A 19429-nucleotide genomic window follows, 5' to 3' on the forward strand; every position below is an offset into this window, starting at 1 on the left:
CAAATGCTGCTGACTTCTGCCAGCATTGTGTTTACTCAGCGTTTCTCATCCCAGCACAAGCAAAACTCAAAACCTGTTTAAGAATTCCACAGGAGTATCAAAGAAAATGAAATATACTGACCTACAGAGCCTTCTTCTGAACTTGATTTATGAATGGAGAGCCTAGGACAAAAAAGAGAAATGAACTTAGTGATGTAGGCTTCTCACATTTCATGGGAGCTGTCTGATTACAGCAAATTAGAGTTTCCAAACAGTATATCATGAGCTGTTTTCTCTTCCCTTTTCTTCCCAACACAGCAAGTTGGAAACAAAAACTGAACCCACTGGTCCAACCACAGTAACTGAGTTCCCCTCTTAAACATGCCTTTTGTGACCAACATAGAAAAATACATACCAACAGAAACGTACGGTTAAGGCAAAAGGAGTCTAGGCATCCCTCAGAAAAAACACTTTTTCACATACATTCCCCTTTTCCGTTTGTAAAACAGTATTTTGGCTGCCTTAGCAACTGTAGCAGTGGGATGCTGCATTTGTTTAGCTGTATAAGAGTTTTTTGCCTATTTGTTTTTTATCTGAAAATGCTTTATAAATATGCATTCATTAAACTTTGAGAAGCCACTGCATGGAAAAGAGGAGCAGAGATTTTTTTTAAAGACAAGGTGAAGAAAGCTTGTCCAAACCCTATGAAGCGCAACCACAGCTGACTGGAGTCTACAGCTTCTTTCTCCTGAGCCCCTTCTGTGTGCTTTCCCACCAGTGTATGCTCCCTTCCTCAAAAGCTAGCTGGAGAGACTTATTTTAACAGAACATGGACTTTACAAACAACCCACTAAAACAGTAAGTAAACCTTTTGTTCTCGGTCTTTATGTGCATTGAACTAGTTTTCCATAATGGATTCCAACTCGGTGCCAACGGTTCTTTGTGGGATCTGTGATGAGACATCACCCCCCTTCATTGCCTTTTTTTCTGTCTGTATAAATGGAGCTAATAGAAATTACCAAATCTTGTGCGATTCTTTGAAGCCTTCCTATGGGAATCACTATTTAACCAAGCTGCGCCAAGCCAGTGAAATGACTTCTGCCAGCTTCAATGGCTTTGCTGGAGGCTCCAAGTGCAAAGCATTACTGCAGCGCCTTTGCTGAGAGCTCGGCCCCGCGGCACAACAATGCCCTATTGTGCGGTGGCTGTACTGCGGCCACGCAGAACGGAAACATGCGTACCCCAGCACACCAAGAAGACCTCAAGCCAAATCGTTCTTTGAATGAGGCCATATAATAATACACGCATGCCATACTCTTGTTGCTCTCTACAGTCTTTCCACGGGTTCCTTGCGTTTTCTTAGACCCCCAGAAGAGGGCAATGAAGAGTTTCTGATTAATTCAGTAAACCACTCAAAGGAAAATTTTAGTTCAAGCCAGTTCAGAGTTTAGAAGATGTAAGCAATTAGTGGCCAACGTTTTGTAAGCATGAAAAACATGCACATCAATTTGCAACATCATTAAAGGGGAAATGAGACAGTATGAAGTTTCAGTTTGATTTAGTAATTCATCTAGACAAGGAGGGTTTGGCACAGTGAAGCTCTGAAATTCAACCTCCTTTAACCTCAGACTGATTAGAAATCTGATCCAGCACAAACTGCAAACCAATTGAAGCAATCAAACTTCAGATTTGTGTTGCACCAGGCAGAGGGAGACACTTAAGTCTCTTCCTTGCTGACAAAGTTTACCCTTGAAGGGGAAAAGTTAATGATCTAGGTGATATGCCACCAAATGATTAGTTTTTAAGAAGCCTGAATAACAAATGCAGGAGAAAAATACAAACCCCATACTTTCTGGGTAAAAACTCCAGAAAAGTCAGTGTCAAAATTTAAAGACTTTCAACAGGGCCAGGATTTCATCTAGACACTTAAAAGCAAAGTTGTCAGCGAGTATATAAAGGCAAATCAGATAAAAGCTATGTGGACTTGTATATGGAGACAACCAAGCAACAAGAAAGCCAAGCTCTGTTGGAACTGACAGAATTAATCCACTACATGTTTTGCACCCAAGCACAGACCCCACCCATCAAGCAGTTACTCTATTATCTCAGACAAATTTAGTATCCATGAAATGCACCAAATCACCGTCCTTAGTCAATGAAATCTGTTAACGATCAGAGCTTTGCCTCACTAGTGAAATCAGCCTCGAAGTGGCGAGGCAGTCTCTTGTGCTCTTCAACCTCCAAATCCATTTTAATCCTTTTCTTCTCTTGCGCAGTTGCCAACAACGACGCAAGTGAGTAGCAGGTGTAGCGGCAATGTTTGTGGTGTGGACATCTGTTCACTGGGAATTATCATGAGGCCACCAACTCATCATACGCTGGCCTCCAAAGGAGGGGAAGAGCAGTAGGAGCAAACTTCTGACACGCCTGAGAGCTAGATGGGGCGAGGAGAAGAGTAGGATCCACAGCAAGCAGACCACCTTCTCATTTATAACTGATTTAAGAACTATGCCGAATTTCATCAGAGGATGCAAATTCCAATTATCATTTCATGCATTCCCCAAAGAGGAAATCTTCCATGCCTGGCCTGACCTTGAAAATGCTAACAGCTGGTCTGAAGAGATGGAAATGCTGACAAAACCTACCACATAGAGCCTGATAAGGCACTGGCTTTTTAGTTCCACCAGACAACTCAGCCGTTTAAAAATCCTCAGTGAAATCAATCAAGTGTTTTACTTCCTAGATGTCTGGTGAAAAATTCCAGAGAACCTCGGAGTCGCTGTATGTTTGATTTGCCAATTACACTCCCTTACTCTGTTAAATCTGCAGCTCCTCTGTGAACGTGCACTGGAAGTGATTTGTGTTCTTCCATTCATAGACTGATAACTTGTACTGAAAGTTAATGATGCAGTGACACTTGGCAGAAGTTTCAGCACTGCGTGTCTGAAAGGGAGCCAAATGCCATTACTCCACCGTGGAGGCCTTCATTTTTGTTGTGGTCTGATGTACAACTTCATTAGCAAGCTTTCACATGAAAAGTACTCTGTCACAGCATATAGCAGAAGAAATGTATGGCTATATGTTCAGCCAAGAAGGAAGAAAAAAAGATTAATGGCCAGAGGGAAGGAGTACTTTCTTATCAACCCATAATCTCTGGAAGCAAGCTACAGAAGGGGTCAAAACTTTAATCCATCTCACAAATTCAAAACCATCTCTAGGCTGATACTTCAGGCCTCTTGGAGCCAAACTGCTAAAAGAAACAAACGAGTGGGGAAAAACCAAAAGAGGCAGCACAATAGATAATCTAAAACCGGAGCTACTTTGGGGAGTAACCAAATATTACTGCCTTAGAGAGATGATGGGTTTCTGTGGAGTTTGTTGAATTACATCAGTAACTCGGCGATCAGTGACACAAAATTTAGTAGCAACAGCCGGAGTGGAGAACCTGGATCAGGAACTAGCTGATTAGAAAGTCTGTCTTAACAAAAATGAATTTACATTCAATGCTAAAACGTCCAAGTACACAAAGAGGACTGACAGAAAAGTCAGTCTTTCAAATGCTGGAAGTTTGCAAATTACAAGAGTACCTGGAGATACCAGCTGATGAAGGATGACTGAAAAAAACCCGTTAATCCCAAAAGGCACAAGGATGGGAAATTCCACTGGCAGTACAAAGAACGAATGTATATGGGAATAGCTGTACAACTGTCATTACTCACGCTCAAGAAAGATGAATTCAAACCAGAATCGGTAAAGAGAAAAGCTGTTAGAAGAGTCAGGGAACGGGACGGCTTATCTCACGAGAGAAAGCTGGTAAAGTTTTGCCTCTTCAGTCTGTCAAAACTGAACGATGCAAGAAGATTATTTTACTGCCTATTAATAAATCAGGCACAGGAACAAGTAGACATAAGCTGGAAAGAAATTAGAAAAGAGGAGTTAACATTTCCTAACTATTTGGACAAACTTCCAACAGCAGGTAGAGAAAGGGAGGGTAGCTTTAAAAACTTTTAAGAGGGTGCTTCAAAGATAGAGACAAGACCAGACGTCTTTGACAACAAAGATCTAGACACGAGGACTGCCTCTGGAGGGCACTTCTGGTTCTTCTTTTGCAGCCTGTGGGTTTTGTATGAACAACAGCAAAGCCAGGCATCCAAAATGGTCTTTGAATCTATCTTTCCATAAAAGTGCTGCAGTGGGTCTGGCCGTGTTATACCTAAGCAATCCCTCCCTTTTATAAATTAACCCCTGAAGCCTGGATGTGGGCTCCAAAGCTTGGAGCGCAAGGAGGAACCAATGCATGCATTTGCATCGCAAGCCAACTGAGACTGTATCTGATTATTAAGATGGGTTTTACTTAGGCTGTATCGAGCTAATAGGTTAGAGCTTTCCCTGTTAACTCTGGACTGATTCTGATCTTACGGGATTTATTTTGCATACAGAGTGGTTGATTTTACAAGAAACACAGTCATATATGCCCCGAGATGTGAATGTGCTGGTAGACCGCAGAACGGGGAAAAGAAACAAATGACACCATGTGCTGCTTTCATGAACGCGCCTCTTGATTTTTGAAAACTCATCATTCTCAAAACAGAACAAATATGAGAACTGAGAATGACAGGATTTCTGATGGGTTTTTCTTTCAGCACCAAGTATTTTAAATGCAGATGTGCTTTAACACATGGCCGCATCTAATTTATGGACCATAAAATCCACAGGTACATAGCACCATCTGATAATGAAACCACTACTGTTATGATCTTCAATAAACTGATAGCAGCCCTCTTATTTCCTCCCAATGACTATTTATAGCCCATTGAGGAAAATGCTTTGGATGGGATTTTCAATCTACAAATATTATGCACATTCATAGCGATGAATAAACCAATGCAAAAGTACATGCTGGCTCTGCTGCAAAGCCATTTGGTTATCTGCGTACATTAGAAATGGCCCAGTCACATAATTAGGGTGAAAAACTGACAGACTTGTAACTGCTCCTGACCGAATATAAAAGATAATTTATCTAACTGGAGCCGGCATAGGGAAGAAAACGGGACTTTGGTATTTTTATCAAATTTGCACGAACCTGAAGAGAAAGCAGGCCTGCAAGGTTCTGACCTTGCTGGCACCAGTGTGAGAAAGGGATGGAAAGCAAAGACATTTCATTCAATTATCTTCTCATTAGGTTTCCATAGCAATGGCTCTTTAAGCAGGTCAAAACTTTCTCAGTGGAAACAAACACTAAGCTGCTTGTGGGCCATGCATGCGTGTGTGTATTTTCCACCACCACCAGCACAGAAGCCATCACTTTGGTCTCAGGGGCTCGGTCTGGTGACTGGCAGCAGGCAGACGAGGCTACGTCACGTTATTTAGTAACCGCCCGGTGGGTCCCAGCCAGGAGGCAGATAACTGTCAGCTAAAAACTCTTCGATAGCAAAGAGCAGGGCCCAACGTACTGCACGCAATGCACCCCGTTCTGCGTGCATTGCTCGCTCGGTGCCGTGTCAACTAGCTGTGACAAGCTGGGCTTTCTTGTGAAAGGCGCCCTTCATGCTTCCTCGTACAAAATCACCAGGCTTGAAATCTTCTTCCAGCTGCTCAAAGGCGCACTGGTTTCCCTCCTCACGTGTCCCGGGCGGCGTTTGGCTGGCCTCTCGCTCCCATTGTGCGAGTTATTGTGGGAGTTTCCTGCCCTACTTCTCTTGAGGAGGCTGTTTGAAGGCAGCATGAATAATTTGGCTTTGACTAAATCAGGCCTCAAACAAGTGAAAACAGGGCCGTATACATTCAGTGATTCTTTTTGATTCCTGCAAGCACAGGGTATAAAAAAAACAAAAAAAACACCTTATCTGAAATGCAGACATCTCAAGTACAGCAAGCTCTTACTTCTTTTTCTTCCAATATTCCTTTCAATTTTTAAGCTACGCAAAAGGAACAATTTATTCTTTTAGTAATTAAGTGCAGCCTTTAGCATCCTCGGTTTGGGGGATTTGTTTGTTTTCTACATTCTTGTTCTCATTTTCTGTCTTCTCTCTGCCTCACATCCTCTGTCAGAACTGCGCTCCTATTTCTTTGCAGATGAGCTTACGAGTACCTGCCAAAGTTAATTTGGGCACCCTGAGAAGTTGCCAGAATCAAACATGATGGAATTTAAGCCCCACCATCCATGACCTGGAGGGATGATTTAATAACCTTCTGCATGCAAAGCTTGACATGCAGTTTGGATGCTGCAGGAGAAGAGGATTAGGAAATCTAGTGTTAAAAACTACTGGCAAAGGCCAGTAGATTAGTGTACCAAAGGGGGCAGAATTGAGGCTTGCATGAACCCTTTTGCAATATGAAAGCTGTATTTAAAGAGACTGCTGCTTTCACTAAAACCACTGCGTGGAAGATGGGAACACTGAACTGCAGGCACTCTCCCAGCCTTAGGCCAATTTGGAGTTCAAGTTTATACCACAGGATGGTGGCTGGCTTCACTATGGCACATCCACTGCAGAAAATCCTTAGGAATAGATTCAGTCAATAGTTTCTCCTGCAGAGACAACAGCACACAGAGAGCAGCCACCCATGTTGTGGCCTCACTGGCCGCCTCCTAACAACCTCTGAGAAAGCTGTAACGCTTGTGCAGCCTGCAAGTCCTCCTCTGACATTCCCAACAAGCCATCAGGGATCTGGCCAAACTGCATGAACTCAGCGTGTGAGGAGCTCCATTTAAGACGTGCGTCCTGCACATGCAGAGAGGATTACAAAGACGTTCACTCAGGGGAGCAGCTGAGGCAGGGAGTTGGGGACACAGCTGCCGGAGGCACAGCAGCTCCCCCACGCTGGGGGAATGCGAAGCCCCCGAGCAATGCTGCCCTGTGCCGCCTGCACCCCACACATGCACGCGTGCTTTTCTCCAGCACCTCCTGCTTGACAAGTCTGTTTCTGCTCAGCTCCCTGCTCTGGCAGAGCCTGGGACTTAGGTCCTGAGGATCACAGGGCTGAGAAAGAGTAAACTGTACTGTGCTGCAGGCTGAGGAGTACAGCAGGATCAATTGTGGTGCTTAATATGAAGTATGACCATTTATTTACTTAGTCAGGAATGTGCTCGAGTGGTACACTTCAAGAAACAGCAGGTGATTCACATGGGAGGTGACAAGTCCTAACACCCACTGCCACACAAAGGTGGTGGGAATGCCTGCGAAATGCCAGATACATCCACAACTGCTATCCTGTGTGTCGTTTTTTGTCCTTCTTTTCTCTAGCAGCTGCAAAGAAAAAAATGAGCTATACAGGAGTGACTGTGCATCATCCTATCTGTATGCAGTGCTCTTGGGTCTTTCACCCACTTCCTTCTCTTTCCTGGCAGCTCTCTGATACACCACATTTGAAACTTGCCCAGAGGCTGCTGGAGCAAACAGTGACAGCAAACAGATCTAATTCCCAAGAGGGAAAACACACAACTTCCCCTCTGCAACATCCCCAGTTCTTCCAAAAACAGGATGAGAGTCAGGATGCAGAAGTCTGAGTTCAGGGAACTGGGTTTAACCTGGATTTCCTGGCAAACATGCAGAGCTCATCAGTCTGTCATGGAGACTTGAATGCTCAAAACCGGGAACAGGCTAAGAGTTGGATTACATTGTTTTAAACACTCTGTTTACAATTATGAGAAAACCTTGCTCAGTCCCCTGCCTGAGTAAACATCCTTGGGGTGTTGCCATCCCTTGGAAATAATAGGGATTGTATATACAGCACATCCCCAGATCAACCGGGTATGGGGACAAAGAAGCAATAGTAACCGCTAAGAACACACTTACTGCCTATTTGTTACATTGATGATTCTCCTAGCAAAAGCAGAAATCAGTGTGTCTATATAGGAGTACCTGCAGTCCTGGGGAGATTTTTGTTTAAAATGAGTAATATCACTGTTAAAGATGCTGTTGCCACTTTGCTGAAGGCACACTGAGAATCTGCAAAGTTACAGTAGCGCCACAACTGACAGCAAGACTGCGGTTTAAAAGATGGGAATCTTGGAAAGGGCAGAGGGAAGTGTAATTTATTATTAAGAGAAGAAAGCTACAAACATCTTATCCCATGTTTTGCATTATTTGCTGAATAGTATATGACTCGGAAGCCTGCCCAGCTGTTTCTATCTACAGAAGGAACTCCAGTATGGCCAAAAACCTGGAGCAATTGTGAGGCAAAGCTTGAACAAACATGACTTTGTTTTCTGTTGTTTACTTTTCAGGCCACATCAGTACCCTTGCTGTTATTCACATAAATCTCAGAGGCCTTTGCTACAGCAAAGACTCTTCTCTCTGTATCAGAATAAATCAAATGAAAACCATCTTTGGCAGGGCATCTGTAACGCACAGAGCAGGTTCATGTGTGCAGTCTTTTTTGTAGCTTCATCTAACTAATAGGAACAGCGTTGCCAGCAAGGCTGGAGGGTAGTATTGCCCCCAAATGCCTTTTGGAGGGACAAGGACTTGAAGTGACAGGCCACCCTGCCTCCAGGCTCGTTTAACCCCTTTTGCCCCCCTCCAGGCACTGTGGCTGCTCTCCCGTGTTGGAGCACATCACCACAGATACTTCCTGAGCAACTCGCTGGACTAGGGGCGCCGACTAATTTCACGCTGGCTTTGAACAGACAGTAATAATAATGACCTGGGCAGCAGGGGTAGTAAGACTCAAGGCAAGACCGAACGTATGCTGTTTGTCCACACAAACAGGATTTTTTCCTATGTGGAGCACCAAGGCTAATCTGGTTTCAGCACAGTGTACACAGGAGCCTGTCAGGCTCTCCCTTCAGTTGGGCACCACAGAAAAGGAAAACCAAACCAGGTTAAAACAAACATAGCTTCTTCCAGGCTCCCTCGAAGCCTCTTTCTCTCTGGAATCTCTCAACTCTGGCTAATTAGAAAACCATCCAGGTGTGTTATTTTAAAACTTCAGACCTTGGTAGTGTTGAGCTGTGGGGTGTGCAGGCAGCAGCACTGGGCGAGGGAGCTACCGTGAACGGCCATGTTCCAGCCGGCTGCTTGCTCTCTCCTCCCCACCCCAGCATGGGTTTTTCCTTGGGACTGATTTTACCTTCTGAAGCAACCCGCTCAGAACACCAGACCAGAAACAACTCGCCTCACCTTACCCTGGGAAAACAATTGTTTTTTTCAGTATGCAGAAGTATAATTTTTACTTCGGCTTTGGAAGAGTACTCAAAACAACCGATTTTTTTCAGCTCCTGAAATCTGGATGGCTATTTTGGGACAAATCTTGCCTTTTGGCTCCCCAAATCTTTCTGTGAGCATGAGAAACCAATGCACATCTGCATTGAGTTTCACATTTGGCAAACAGGAATCTTCTCACAACAAAAATAGTTTTGTAAAAGGTTTACCCCAGATCTCTCATGCAGAATGAGTGGGCCACAAAAGCAGTGTCCCCAAAGGAAAAAAACTTTCCCATCTTGTAGCATGCCCACACAGCAAATTCAGATGAACACCATAAACTAAACACTGAACCCCACTCAAAAAAGTCTTCAGGGCCAACATGCCATCCTCCCCCCAAAACCATCAAATTCAACAGGCTAGTAGCAGATACAGATGTATTGGATGGACTTGAAGTGGCTATTTTCCTGCAGATCAGTTTTATAAACTCTGCCTCCCTGGAAGAAGCATTCCCATGACAATTCAGCCCTCTGAGCTAGACGGATGAAAGCAGCACTGATGTGGCAGGCTGTCACTAATAGGCACAGGCCTGCATAATTTCGGTTTTGAATAATTTGTATGGTATTGAGTAGATATCATTTATTATTTTCAACACTTTGTCCAATTAGCATGCATCACATTGCTTTGTTTCTTATTACGCAAATATTTGACACAACCTGCCCTGTGCCAGAGCAGGTTAATCATGTATGCCCTTCAACTGACAGACAAATCCTCAAACAGGACACTTACATACTTGAAAGGTCCACAAAAATCACAGGTCCCTTCCATCTGAACTAAGATAATGAGATTAATTTCCTTTCAGTGAAGTAAATGGGCTCTCTAAGAATAGAGTCACTCAGAAGATGTTTTTGTAGATATCATCTTCTCACTCAGTTATTTGTGGTACAACACCCACACAGAGACACATTTTAGGAAGCTGGCTAGAACTTGTAAGGGGAGTTTATTCCCAGTTGTGTGCTGTCCTCCTGCGAGATCTTTATCTCATTATTACCTGAGGTGGGATGATGATATTTACCCATGGGGAAAGTGCTTTGAGACTGAGAGAAAAGTATTATGATTATAGGATAATCTTGGAGGCTTACTTCCCAGATTACAGTTCTCATAATGTTCCCATCCACTTGGCACTTCGGGTTTCATTAAAATGTTAGACAGGGAGGTATCCTTAAAGAAAACTTTTCCATGTTTCAGTATCTGAAGCACCACTTTTAAACTCTAAGCCTCCTAGGCTTTCTCTGTTAACAGCATGTAACATGGGAGCAGTGATGGTACCCAAGGTAAAATTCACCTTATCTGTCTTGTTTCAAAAATAAGCATCTACCTCAAGAAAACCATCACTGCTTTCTCTCTGGAGTGATGAAGAGAGACAAGGCACCTCTAAAAGATAATTTATCGCTTTCCAAGATCTTTAGCATGAACCAGCTTTCAGATGATCCCACAGGAAGCCCATAAGCAGCTGTTCCCTACTGACTTCTACGTGGCTGGCGCTCAGACAAGTCCCATACCCTGCATCCACCACAGCTCCCTCTGGGGCTGACACTCCTACTGAACTAGCAAGAGCAAGGGCGGCAATTTCTTACAACCTTCCTATTACCGTCCAGTGTTGAATCACTAGAAGATATTCAAATGTGGGACTGTAAAAACCTTATGAAAGCGCATCACATCACAACTGGATTCCTGTAGTCCCTCTGAACCAGTCCAGCTGGCACTACCCCAGAAATGCAGGCAACTGGAAATACAGTGTCAGTTGTCTTCATGCAGTGCTGCACGTTACCCTTAGCAGTAGGGATCCAAGAGCTTGGAATCAAAGGAAGGAGGCGCAGAAAACAAGCACGCACACTGCAGTGGAAAGTGACAGTAAACAGAAACCCTCTCAGTCCTCACAGAGAGGTTTTTATTACAGACTGCTAAAATTAAAGCTCCTTTTGACTCTGTTTTAAACACTTCATTCCCTTGGCACCTTCTTCAAAAGCACAGTTACAAACCCAGGAGTGCACAGGAAAATGAAAGTGATTTAAGTTTGTAACTCTCCCTTCCCCTCACCTCACTTTTTGCCTGCATTTAGATCTAGTCACTGAAAGTTATTTTTTAAGCAGGTTTAATTTGCAGAGGACGTCAAATCAGCGATGTTCCTCAAAAATGACTACTGATCGTATTGGTGCATGCACACCCCAAGTGATCATAGATGGGAGAAAAGATAACCCTCATTGATCTAAAAACCAAAATAATAAAAGGCCAAGAGAAACACCAATACAATCTAAAATTAATTTACTCCAAGGAAAAAGGAAATGCACCGAATTCCCCCTCCCTCCTGTCTCACCTCCTGTACCTTCACTTACTTTCTTTCAGTGTCAGGTGTTGACGTGGTGCTGCTGAGACCAAGTGACTCCTGCAAGAGAAGACAGATAGTAGTGAGAGCAGACACAAGAGCAGCCTTTGCCTAATTTATGGAGAATATCAAATTAAAGAATGAACTAACAAAAATGGATGATCAAAATCAAAGTACTTACCTCAATCTGGGATCGCAGCTGTAGAGATGTGGGGCTGGCATCAGGTTTCTCCTAAAACAGAACAGATGTCAGGTTAATGAAATATCCACACACTAGAAAGAAGAAATCCGAAGGAGACAAAAAAGGAAGAGACAGGGTAACAGAACCTAGGGCTACCTCAAAACCATTCAAATAGGAAACATTAACGTCTCCAGAAGGAAACACTTTTACAATAAATTCTGAAATACTCCAGTAAAACAGTTAGTTCCATCCTTATCACTGGCAAGTACAGAAGGAGGTAAAATTGCCAGACAGAAGTGCTTCAAAACATAATAGAAAGAGGAATGTGTTATTTTCACTAGATCATCACACAATTTGTTAGGTAAGTTCAAGTACAATTTCCCCAAATTTACCTTCAGGAGGAATATAGAGGGAAAATCTGGCATTAAGAGAGCATTCTCTGAGCTAAAAATCCCAAGAGAATTATGATACATTTCAGCAAGGCCCGTTTCTCGCAAAGAAATTTGTCAACAGGACAGAATTCAAATCGCCTTCCTTCAAACATCTAGGATACAACCATCTACTCCAGGACCTGGCCATCCAGGCTCCCTTTGCAGTCAATGGAGAGAGACAGGAACTCCTACAGAACAACTCACCCAACGGGTTTCAGCTGCCTCGAGTTAGATGAGGCAGTCCCACTGGTGGTATCTAATTTAAGATTGCAAGCCAGCTGCCTAAAAGGCACCTGCTATTAACAAGGAGTCTAGCTGAAGTCAGTGGGAAAACTCCAGTTAGAATGGAGGAAGACATTAATAGTTGTCAGTACTGGGAACTACACTTTGCTGGTTGACCTGTGTGGGAAGCCATGGGGGAATGTACTTAGGCTATTTTATCCTCAGCCAGTCCTACCCCTAGTGAAGTTATTGCACAGCGAGTACTGTGACCAAAAGGCCATCATAGCTGAGTAAGCAACCACAGTAGTATACACGCTCAAAAAAAAAAAGGATGTGGATTTATTTCTCAATACTGGAGGTCTCTTTGTTCACGCATTCCTTGGCCTACATGTAAATCTCTTATCTCTGTGAAATTGTACTTCCTATGCCCTTTGTTTAAAGAAAGGGTGACAAAGCGTTCTTAAGATTTAACACAAAAAAAATGAAAACCAGACACAATTTTCTGGAAATGCAGCCTTTTAATACAAACCGGAAATTACCACTGACTGCCACGAAGCGGTGTTGGATTAGCCCACGCAGAAAGGCCGCAAGATCTAGAGTAGAGAGGAGCTTACTCCACCATGACACGACTGAGTTGGCTCGCACTGCTGGCCACAGCAGCCAGGAGGGCACAGGATGGCCCACGGCCATGTGCGTGTTAGTAAACAGGGCTGACACACGGTCATTGTGCAACTGGGGGATTTTGCCTGACCATGCATGGTCTGTGTATGTGCTTTTGATGATTTTATAGCATGAGAAAGGAACTGAAGTCCTTGAGTGGAAGTCAGCATGAAAAGGCAACCGCGTTCACTCACTGACAGCTGCAACAGGACTCCTGTAGTCAAGCAGAAGCTGGACCTAGACCAGGAAAATTCCACAGACGTTCACAGATCATGAAAGTGAAATTAGCTATTTGGCACCAGGCATCCCTCTCTTTCCCCATTATCTCTGACAAAATGGAATCCAAGAAAGTTTTGCATCTGGAAAAGACTACAGGCATATCACTGTGAATCCTCCTCAGGCACTCTCCCACCCCCGCCTAGCAGTCCGCAAGGAGGGAGGTAAAGACAAGCCCCATGCTCCAAATGCTTCCCATTCACACGTGCCTCGTTTGTCCAAACACTGCTGCATAGATGAAAAAAATGAGCATTATATCAGCTATCCCATCTTCAAGTTTCATATAGCCAGTGGAGGAGAATCCACTGTGTCCCCACCATGCCTTTAAATCCCAACTTTCTGATGCTTTATCTGTTGCCTTAAAAAGTTGCTTGCTGCAAGTGTTTCTTTTTAAAAACATGCTAGTTTTTGTAATCTATCATTTGCAAGATGCTCTCTGGATTCCCAAGGCCTTATAGAAGTCTTTTGCCTGAGCCGTTGCTCCTGATGTTGTAGCCCAAGATTGCAGTTAGATGGAAAGTTACTACTTTCAGCCTAAAACTATTCAGCTGAATAGCCAGCTGCATTCCATGTAACAAAATCCTAAAAAAGCTGACTGTATTTGCTTTTTTTTTTCTCATTTACTGTCAAGCCCACCCTGTTAGACCAGGAGCAGTTTTATAGAATCAAGATGACTGTTGAGGACAGAAGCAAGAACAACCCTCTTCAAAAGCTCTACTTTGCAACGCTGGAATGCAAAACACCTGATAGTCCTGTACTGTTGTGATTAATGTACTTACCTGCCTTTCCAGCAGAATATTTTTCCTATTGCTATTAGACAAGAAACCAAAGGAAAATACTTAGGAAAATACTACTCTCAACTGAACTTCTGGCATAGATCTGTAACACAGATCACAGAACTTTTATCAGTCTTGAGGAATTCTATTTATTTAGGTTAAAATCCATTAAACCTCACATTGGACCTCACATTAAAATCCACAGGTTGTGTTGACTTTAATGCAGCAGGATGAGGGCCTTTTTTATACCAAAGGCTAATTCTAGAAGGTTGAGCAAATGTACCATTGGCATGCTCTCAAGCACGCTACAACATCTTTTCAAAAAATATTTTCAAAGATTAGTTTCATGAACGTACATCTTTCACCCTTCTGAACCAAATCTTAAAAATTAAAGAGAGGAGAGCTTGGGTTTATATTAACAGCCCCTGCAGTAACAGACATCCCTAGCCTGCATTCCCAGGACTCCGGTCTAGACAAAGCAGGCGTCAGAGTGATAGGCATTTTCTGTCCTAGCAGTCTGCTGCCCCAGATAACTGCCCTCCACATGCGCCCATAAAGCTTGTCTGAGGTGTACCAGACATTCACGCCACCTACACACTATGCAGTGTTGGTGCAAGAAACCCAGTGATCTGAAAAGTACCTGACCCAAGTGCAGACGTGATTATATTCAGTGCTTCCCAAAAGCGTCTGATTTACTTGCATGGTTTCTGGATTTAAGGGGCCCTGCCTGAGTCACCCGTCCTATACTCAGACACTGCCGGTGCATACTGCACACGTCCAATACACTGCTAAAACACAGCAATTGAGATCTGAAGATTCTGGAGAAATTGAGATATTCATAAATTGTATCCAACCCCCAGGGAACACATAAGAGGGAGGGCAAATGGTGGCTTAGCACCAGCTTGTCCAACTCCCCTTGAGGTCCAAGGTTAGTGCAGCACAGAATCTCAAATATTGATAATAAAGCCAGAGGGAGCTGTTAAAAATTAGTAATGCTAATATCCTGTAGAGTGAAGCCTGTTGAATTTCAACTAGGGATTCCTACATCAGGTCACCTACAGCCAACGTAAAACAATCTCAACTCGCAGAAACATTTTCTTCTCCCAGATTCAAAGCCATGTTCTTAGTCCTACACCCTTCCTGTCTCCTCCTTCAGCCAGAGCCAACGCCATCAAGAGGATGGCTGCAGGACAAGGCCCCGAGGTCCTGGCTGAAGCTGTGATCCAGCAGCTGGAGAAAGGGAAGGTCCGCAGGCGTTGTGCTGCCCAGGTACCGCCTTGTATCACCCACCCTTCTACACTGCGGGTGCTGCAGAAAGCAACTGTGGAGACAAACTGATAAGGCTTGGTGCCAAGGTCCGAACTGGCAAACTGCTTTTTACAAATCTTCCATTTTGAAAGAAAACATGAACTGTAAGCTTAACAAGCAGGATTTGTGGCTTAGGTTTCATGCCTGAAGTTGTTCGCTTCAGGACTCAAGAAAGGGGCTTCCTTCACAGGTAGCTTTTCTGCTTACTTTGTACACTGTGTGATTTATGTGATCATTCTGATACATTTTGTTTTCAAGTAACTGCAGACTTCTAAATATTGTGATTTTGGTTTTATATACTATCTTCCTTATAAAAATCTTGGAGAAAGTTTCACAATCATTTATGAGCTAAGCCTGAAAAACGCATACGGGAAGAAAGTACAAAGCACAAAATATATGGGGAAGAAGCCGGAGACACATTTCCTGACTGGAATGGCAGGTTTGGAATTCATGAGGGAGTTTTCCTCCTGTGATAACTTCAGTTCAGTTGTTCTGTATGTAACATAACAGGTAAGGGACATCTCCACCTATCTGAAGGTGTTGCTGTTCTGCTCCCGAAATACAAAAGCACTGTAGAGAAGAGCATCCAAAAGGAAACCTGGGCGCCTAGGGTAGGGCTCACATGTTCTAGGGGGAATGCACGTATTTTAATTACCTAAACATTAAGCTTCATCTATGCTCCATGCCACAACTTAGTCAGTTTAGGAAATTATATTCATTGAATGAATCCTTTCTCATTAGAAATTCATGAACCTCTTCACAGTTTCTGCCACAGGAGCTGTATCCATTTGAATTATAAATTTAAGCACTCCTCTGCAGATCCCCAAGACAGAATTAATCTCATTGTGCAGACAGCAACTGTGCAACGTGAGACCCAGGTGAGTGCTGGGAAAATTCAGGGACATAACCAGTGGAAAAAGAGATGGCTAAAACGCTCATAAATTTATAAATAGTTTTATGAAACCATTTCAGCTGGTGTAAATAAGGCACCTACAGCAGAACACCTCTGTGAAAAAATTCTGCCAGTCTCTTCCCCCAGACATTTTCCCTGTTTGCTCTGAACGCACACTGCACGTTCCAGTCTAGCTTCTGGAATGATTAAACAAAGCTACATCTGAAAGATAGCCAGAGCACTGAAGGTCTCTATGAGTTTGTTTTACTTTGAAAGCAACCGTTCTGCCCGGCATCCTCCACCACAGACCATATTTCAGCCTCTGCAGAGGTTCTGGAGAAGGCGAAGGGAAGCCCCTGTTGCAGAAACAGTGCAGGTATGCAGGTGTGTAATGGAAATTGCCTGCAAGGCACTAGCTATAGGTCAGAATAAAGAAATAGAAAAGACCTATCCCTGTGGCAACCCCCTCAGCAAGTGCTTGAGGGACTTAACCAGCTCGTTGTGTTTCCAGTGGTACAGATTAGTAAAAGTCCTGGTTTGAGTCTCAAACGGCAGCCTCTGGACCATCCCCTTAGCCGCTTCAGCGAAGATTGAAGGCTTTCTGCTCCATTACTCTTGCACGTTAGAGCCAGAGCTGACACATGCTAAATGATAACATCCTGCAGCAGCAGCAAAACTGGATCAAGGAAATGAGCTGTGCTGGAGGAATGGTTAAAAAAAATGGGATTTCAAACAATAAATATTTCTACACATGAAACAACAGTCCAAGTGTCTCAGTGCCTCGTACAGCAGCGCAGCTATAGGTAAACACTTAGTTTAACTACTGATGAAATGCAGCTTCAGAGGGGACATGCTGCTACAGCATTCACATGCCTGCTTTTAGTGTTAGGTAGGGAAGAAAAATCATGCCTCTCAGCTTGACGCAAATGCTGGAATCTATCGAACATAACACATCATGGGGGGAAGTGTTTGACACTCTCCCCTCTGCCAACAATCAAAACAGAAAGGTTTTTTGTCCATCTCAAATACACTGCATTCAACACTGAGGCTGGAAGCCACAGGGGCTGAAAAACATTCCACGATGATTTTGAAAAACATAATTCATTACCAATTGCAAAGAAACTGCAGCTTTTGTAAAGCTCTGTAACAATGAAAAGCAAGGCAGTGCTAACTCATAAATCTACTTGTAACAAATGGGGGCTGAATCCAGCGAAATTACGGCGCAAAGACAAAAAACCACCAGCAACGGGCTTCAGAGAAAGGAGAGTCGATAAGAGAATACAGCGTTCTGCAGCAGGGAAATCGAATACCTTCTGATCAATTTTCCAAACAAGATGAAGCAAGCCCAGAACTACGGTAGCTGTCTCTGTGCTAAAAATGTATTAATATAAAGGCATATATATGCAATTGGGACACAGCAGGTCTCTGATTGATGTATTTTACACCCATTACCTAAATGGTAAAATCGTAAAGTGCTCTTGTGCTGGTGTAACTGCATCTATCCAAGATCTCTTGCTGGTATAAACAGGATGCGTAAGACCTGCTATCTTTGTCTAAAACTCCTCAGGTCTGTTGGCATTGCCTTTTATCATACAGATAAGGCCAAAAAGAACTTTTGTGAGAAGAAATGATAATGGAAAACAAGGCGAAAGACATGGGTTTCCAGGGAGGACTTTAAGATAGCGAGGGTGTTTGGGGCATCGGGAAGAGCTGTAATGTTTCAGAGGAATAAAAAAAACCCAAAAAACCAAACCATATCAAGAATGGTTAAATGTGAAGACAGAGAGGGATCAAGACCTGATGCAGGCAAGGGAGGCATGAGGCAGAGCCCAACTGGACACTCCCCAAAGCAAGGGGCCCTTCTTGTGCAGGAGCTGACATGGGGCCCGGGGAAGAGTCACCACTTCCCTCAGGGAGAGGGTTTAGGCATGTGAAAAAAACAACGCAAGGAAGGGAGAAAATAAATGAATAAACAAACAGCAGTTTGTAACAGTGTACTTTGGGGTAGGAACAGTCTGGTCAGCCAAGTCCAGACTCCTTGCTCAGCTGCTGGCCTTCCGGTGAGGATGGCTATGGCAGCGTGCAAGTACTTCAGCCTCAGTCACCACCTGAACCGATACCCTCAGTTAGGAAGTCAGCATCTCTGCGAACAACACATCCCCACCACCACCCAGCACCTTGCTTTCCTGTAACTACAGGGCCAGGAATTTAGAGTAGTTTTGAAGTGAAGCACTCACAGCATCACCGATAAGACAAAAATAATCACAAGGAGCTCCTTGCCTTGAAAGCCATGGCAGAGTATGCCAAAATTCTTTCTGAGTATCGACAGTCCTGATCTGTTTTTATGTACTCTTCAAAATCAGGATACCCATTCCTCGGGGTCAGTGACGTTTTCGATCTCCCTCTGTGAAATGCGTTCCAGATCTTACTGTTTTTCAGTTTTATGTATGCAAAGCTGTACTACATTTGCAGTAAGCTTATTTGCCATTTTCTCAGTTTCTTTTCAATACTTTCAAGATCAACAGAAGTTATACTTTCTTTGTGAAAACTGGCAAGGAGAGAGAAAGGGAAGCCCAGGCTAAGACCAGCACCTCCAGGAAACTTCTACAGCCGTGCTATAAATCCTTTCAAACAGACATACCATGGAAACACAGACTGACAACACAGGTCCATTGTAGGTTGGATTTGTATTGATACGTATTTGTGCACCTATAGGCCAATGTCATGCCTCCAGCACATAAAATTTCAAATGATCTGTACTGCAAATGAATGGAAGCTTTCGCGTTGAATCAGTCAACGCACTCAGGGCTCAGGGATTCTTGTGAAATGGGTTGTTACGGTAATACTGATGAATTTTTACATGTACACTCCCTTTCACATCATCATGTATTGTGCTAGTTAATGTTTAAAGACTCTATGTTGTTTTCACTTTATGTTGTGACAAACAATAAGCTACCAATGAATTATTCCGAAGATCTATAGCAGAAAACGCAAACTACAGTTGACTTTGAGTTACTAAGGACTTAAAAACCCTGGTGAAATTCAGGAGTAGGTAAATCAGAAGAAAGCACTACTCATTAAGAAATCCACAAAGAACGTTTTTTTGTATTACCACAGACACATGGGGGACCAGCAACGAAGTCCCTCATTTCGGGGGGTGTGGGGGGGGGGGCAC

The 19429-nt window shown here is 43.5% G+C and overlaps 1 protein-coding gene across 2 annotated transcripts in view; it reads right to left on the reverse strand.

Annotated features, from left to right (window-relative positions):
• The window catches only part of SASH1 (SAM and SH3 domain containing 1), a 99045-nt gene that overhangs the window by 49100 nt on the left and 30516 nt on the right, over positions 1 to 19429 (reverse strand). For both annotated transcript variants that reach the window (XM_035902354.1, XM_035902353.1), the window contains exons 2-4: positions 11690 to 11740; positions 11519 to 11568; positions 122 to 162 (exon numbers count right to left, since the gene is read on the reverse strand). In XM_035902354.1, the coding sequence (XP_035758247.1) occupies positions 122 to 162; positions 11519 to 11568; positions 11690 to 11740 (142 nt within the window). The remainder of the gene's footprint in view (positions 1 to 121; positions 163 to 11518; positions 11569 to 11689; positions 11741 to 19429) is intronic.

This window comes from Egretta garzetta, unplaced genomic scaffold (assembly GCF_000687185.1).
Source record: "Egretta garzetta isolate BGI_Z169 unplaced genomic scaffold, ASM68718v1 scaffold139, whole genome shotgun sequence".
Classification (NCBI taxonomy): domain Eukaryota; kingdom Metazoa; phylum Chordata; class Aves; order Pelecaniformes; family Ardeidae; genus Egretta; species Egretta garzetta.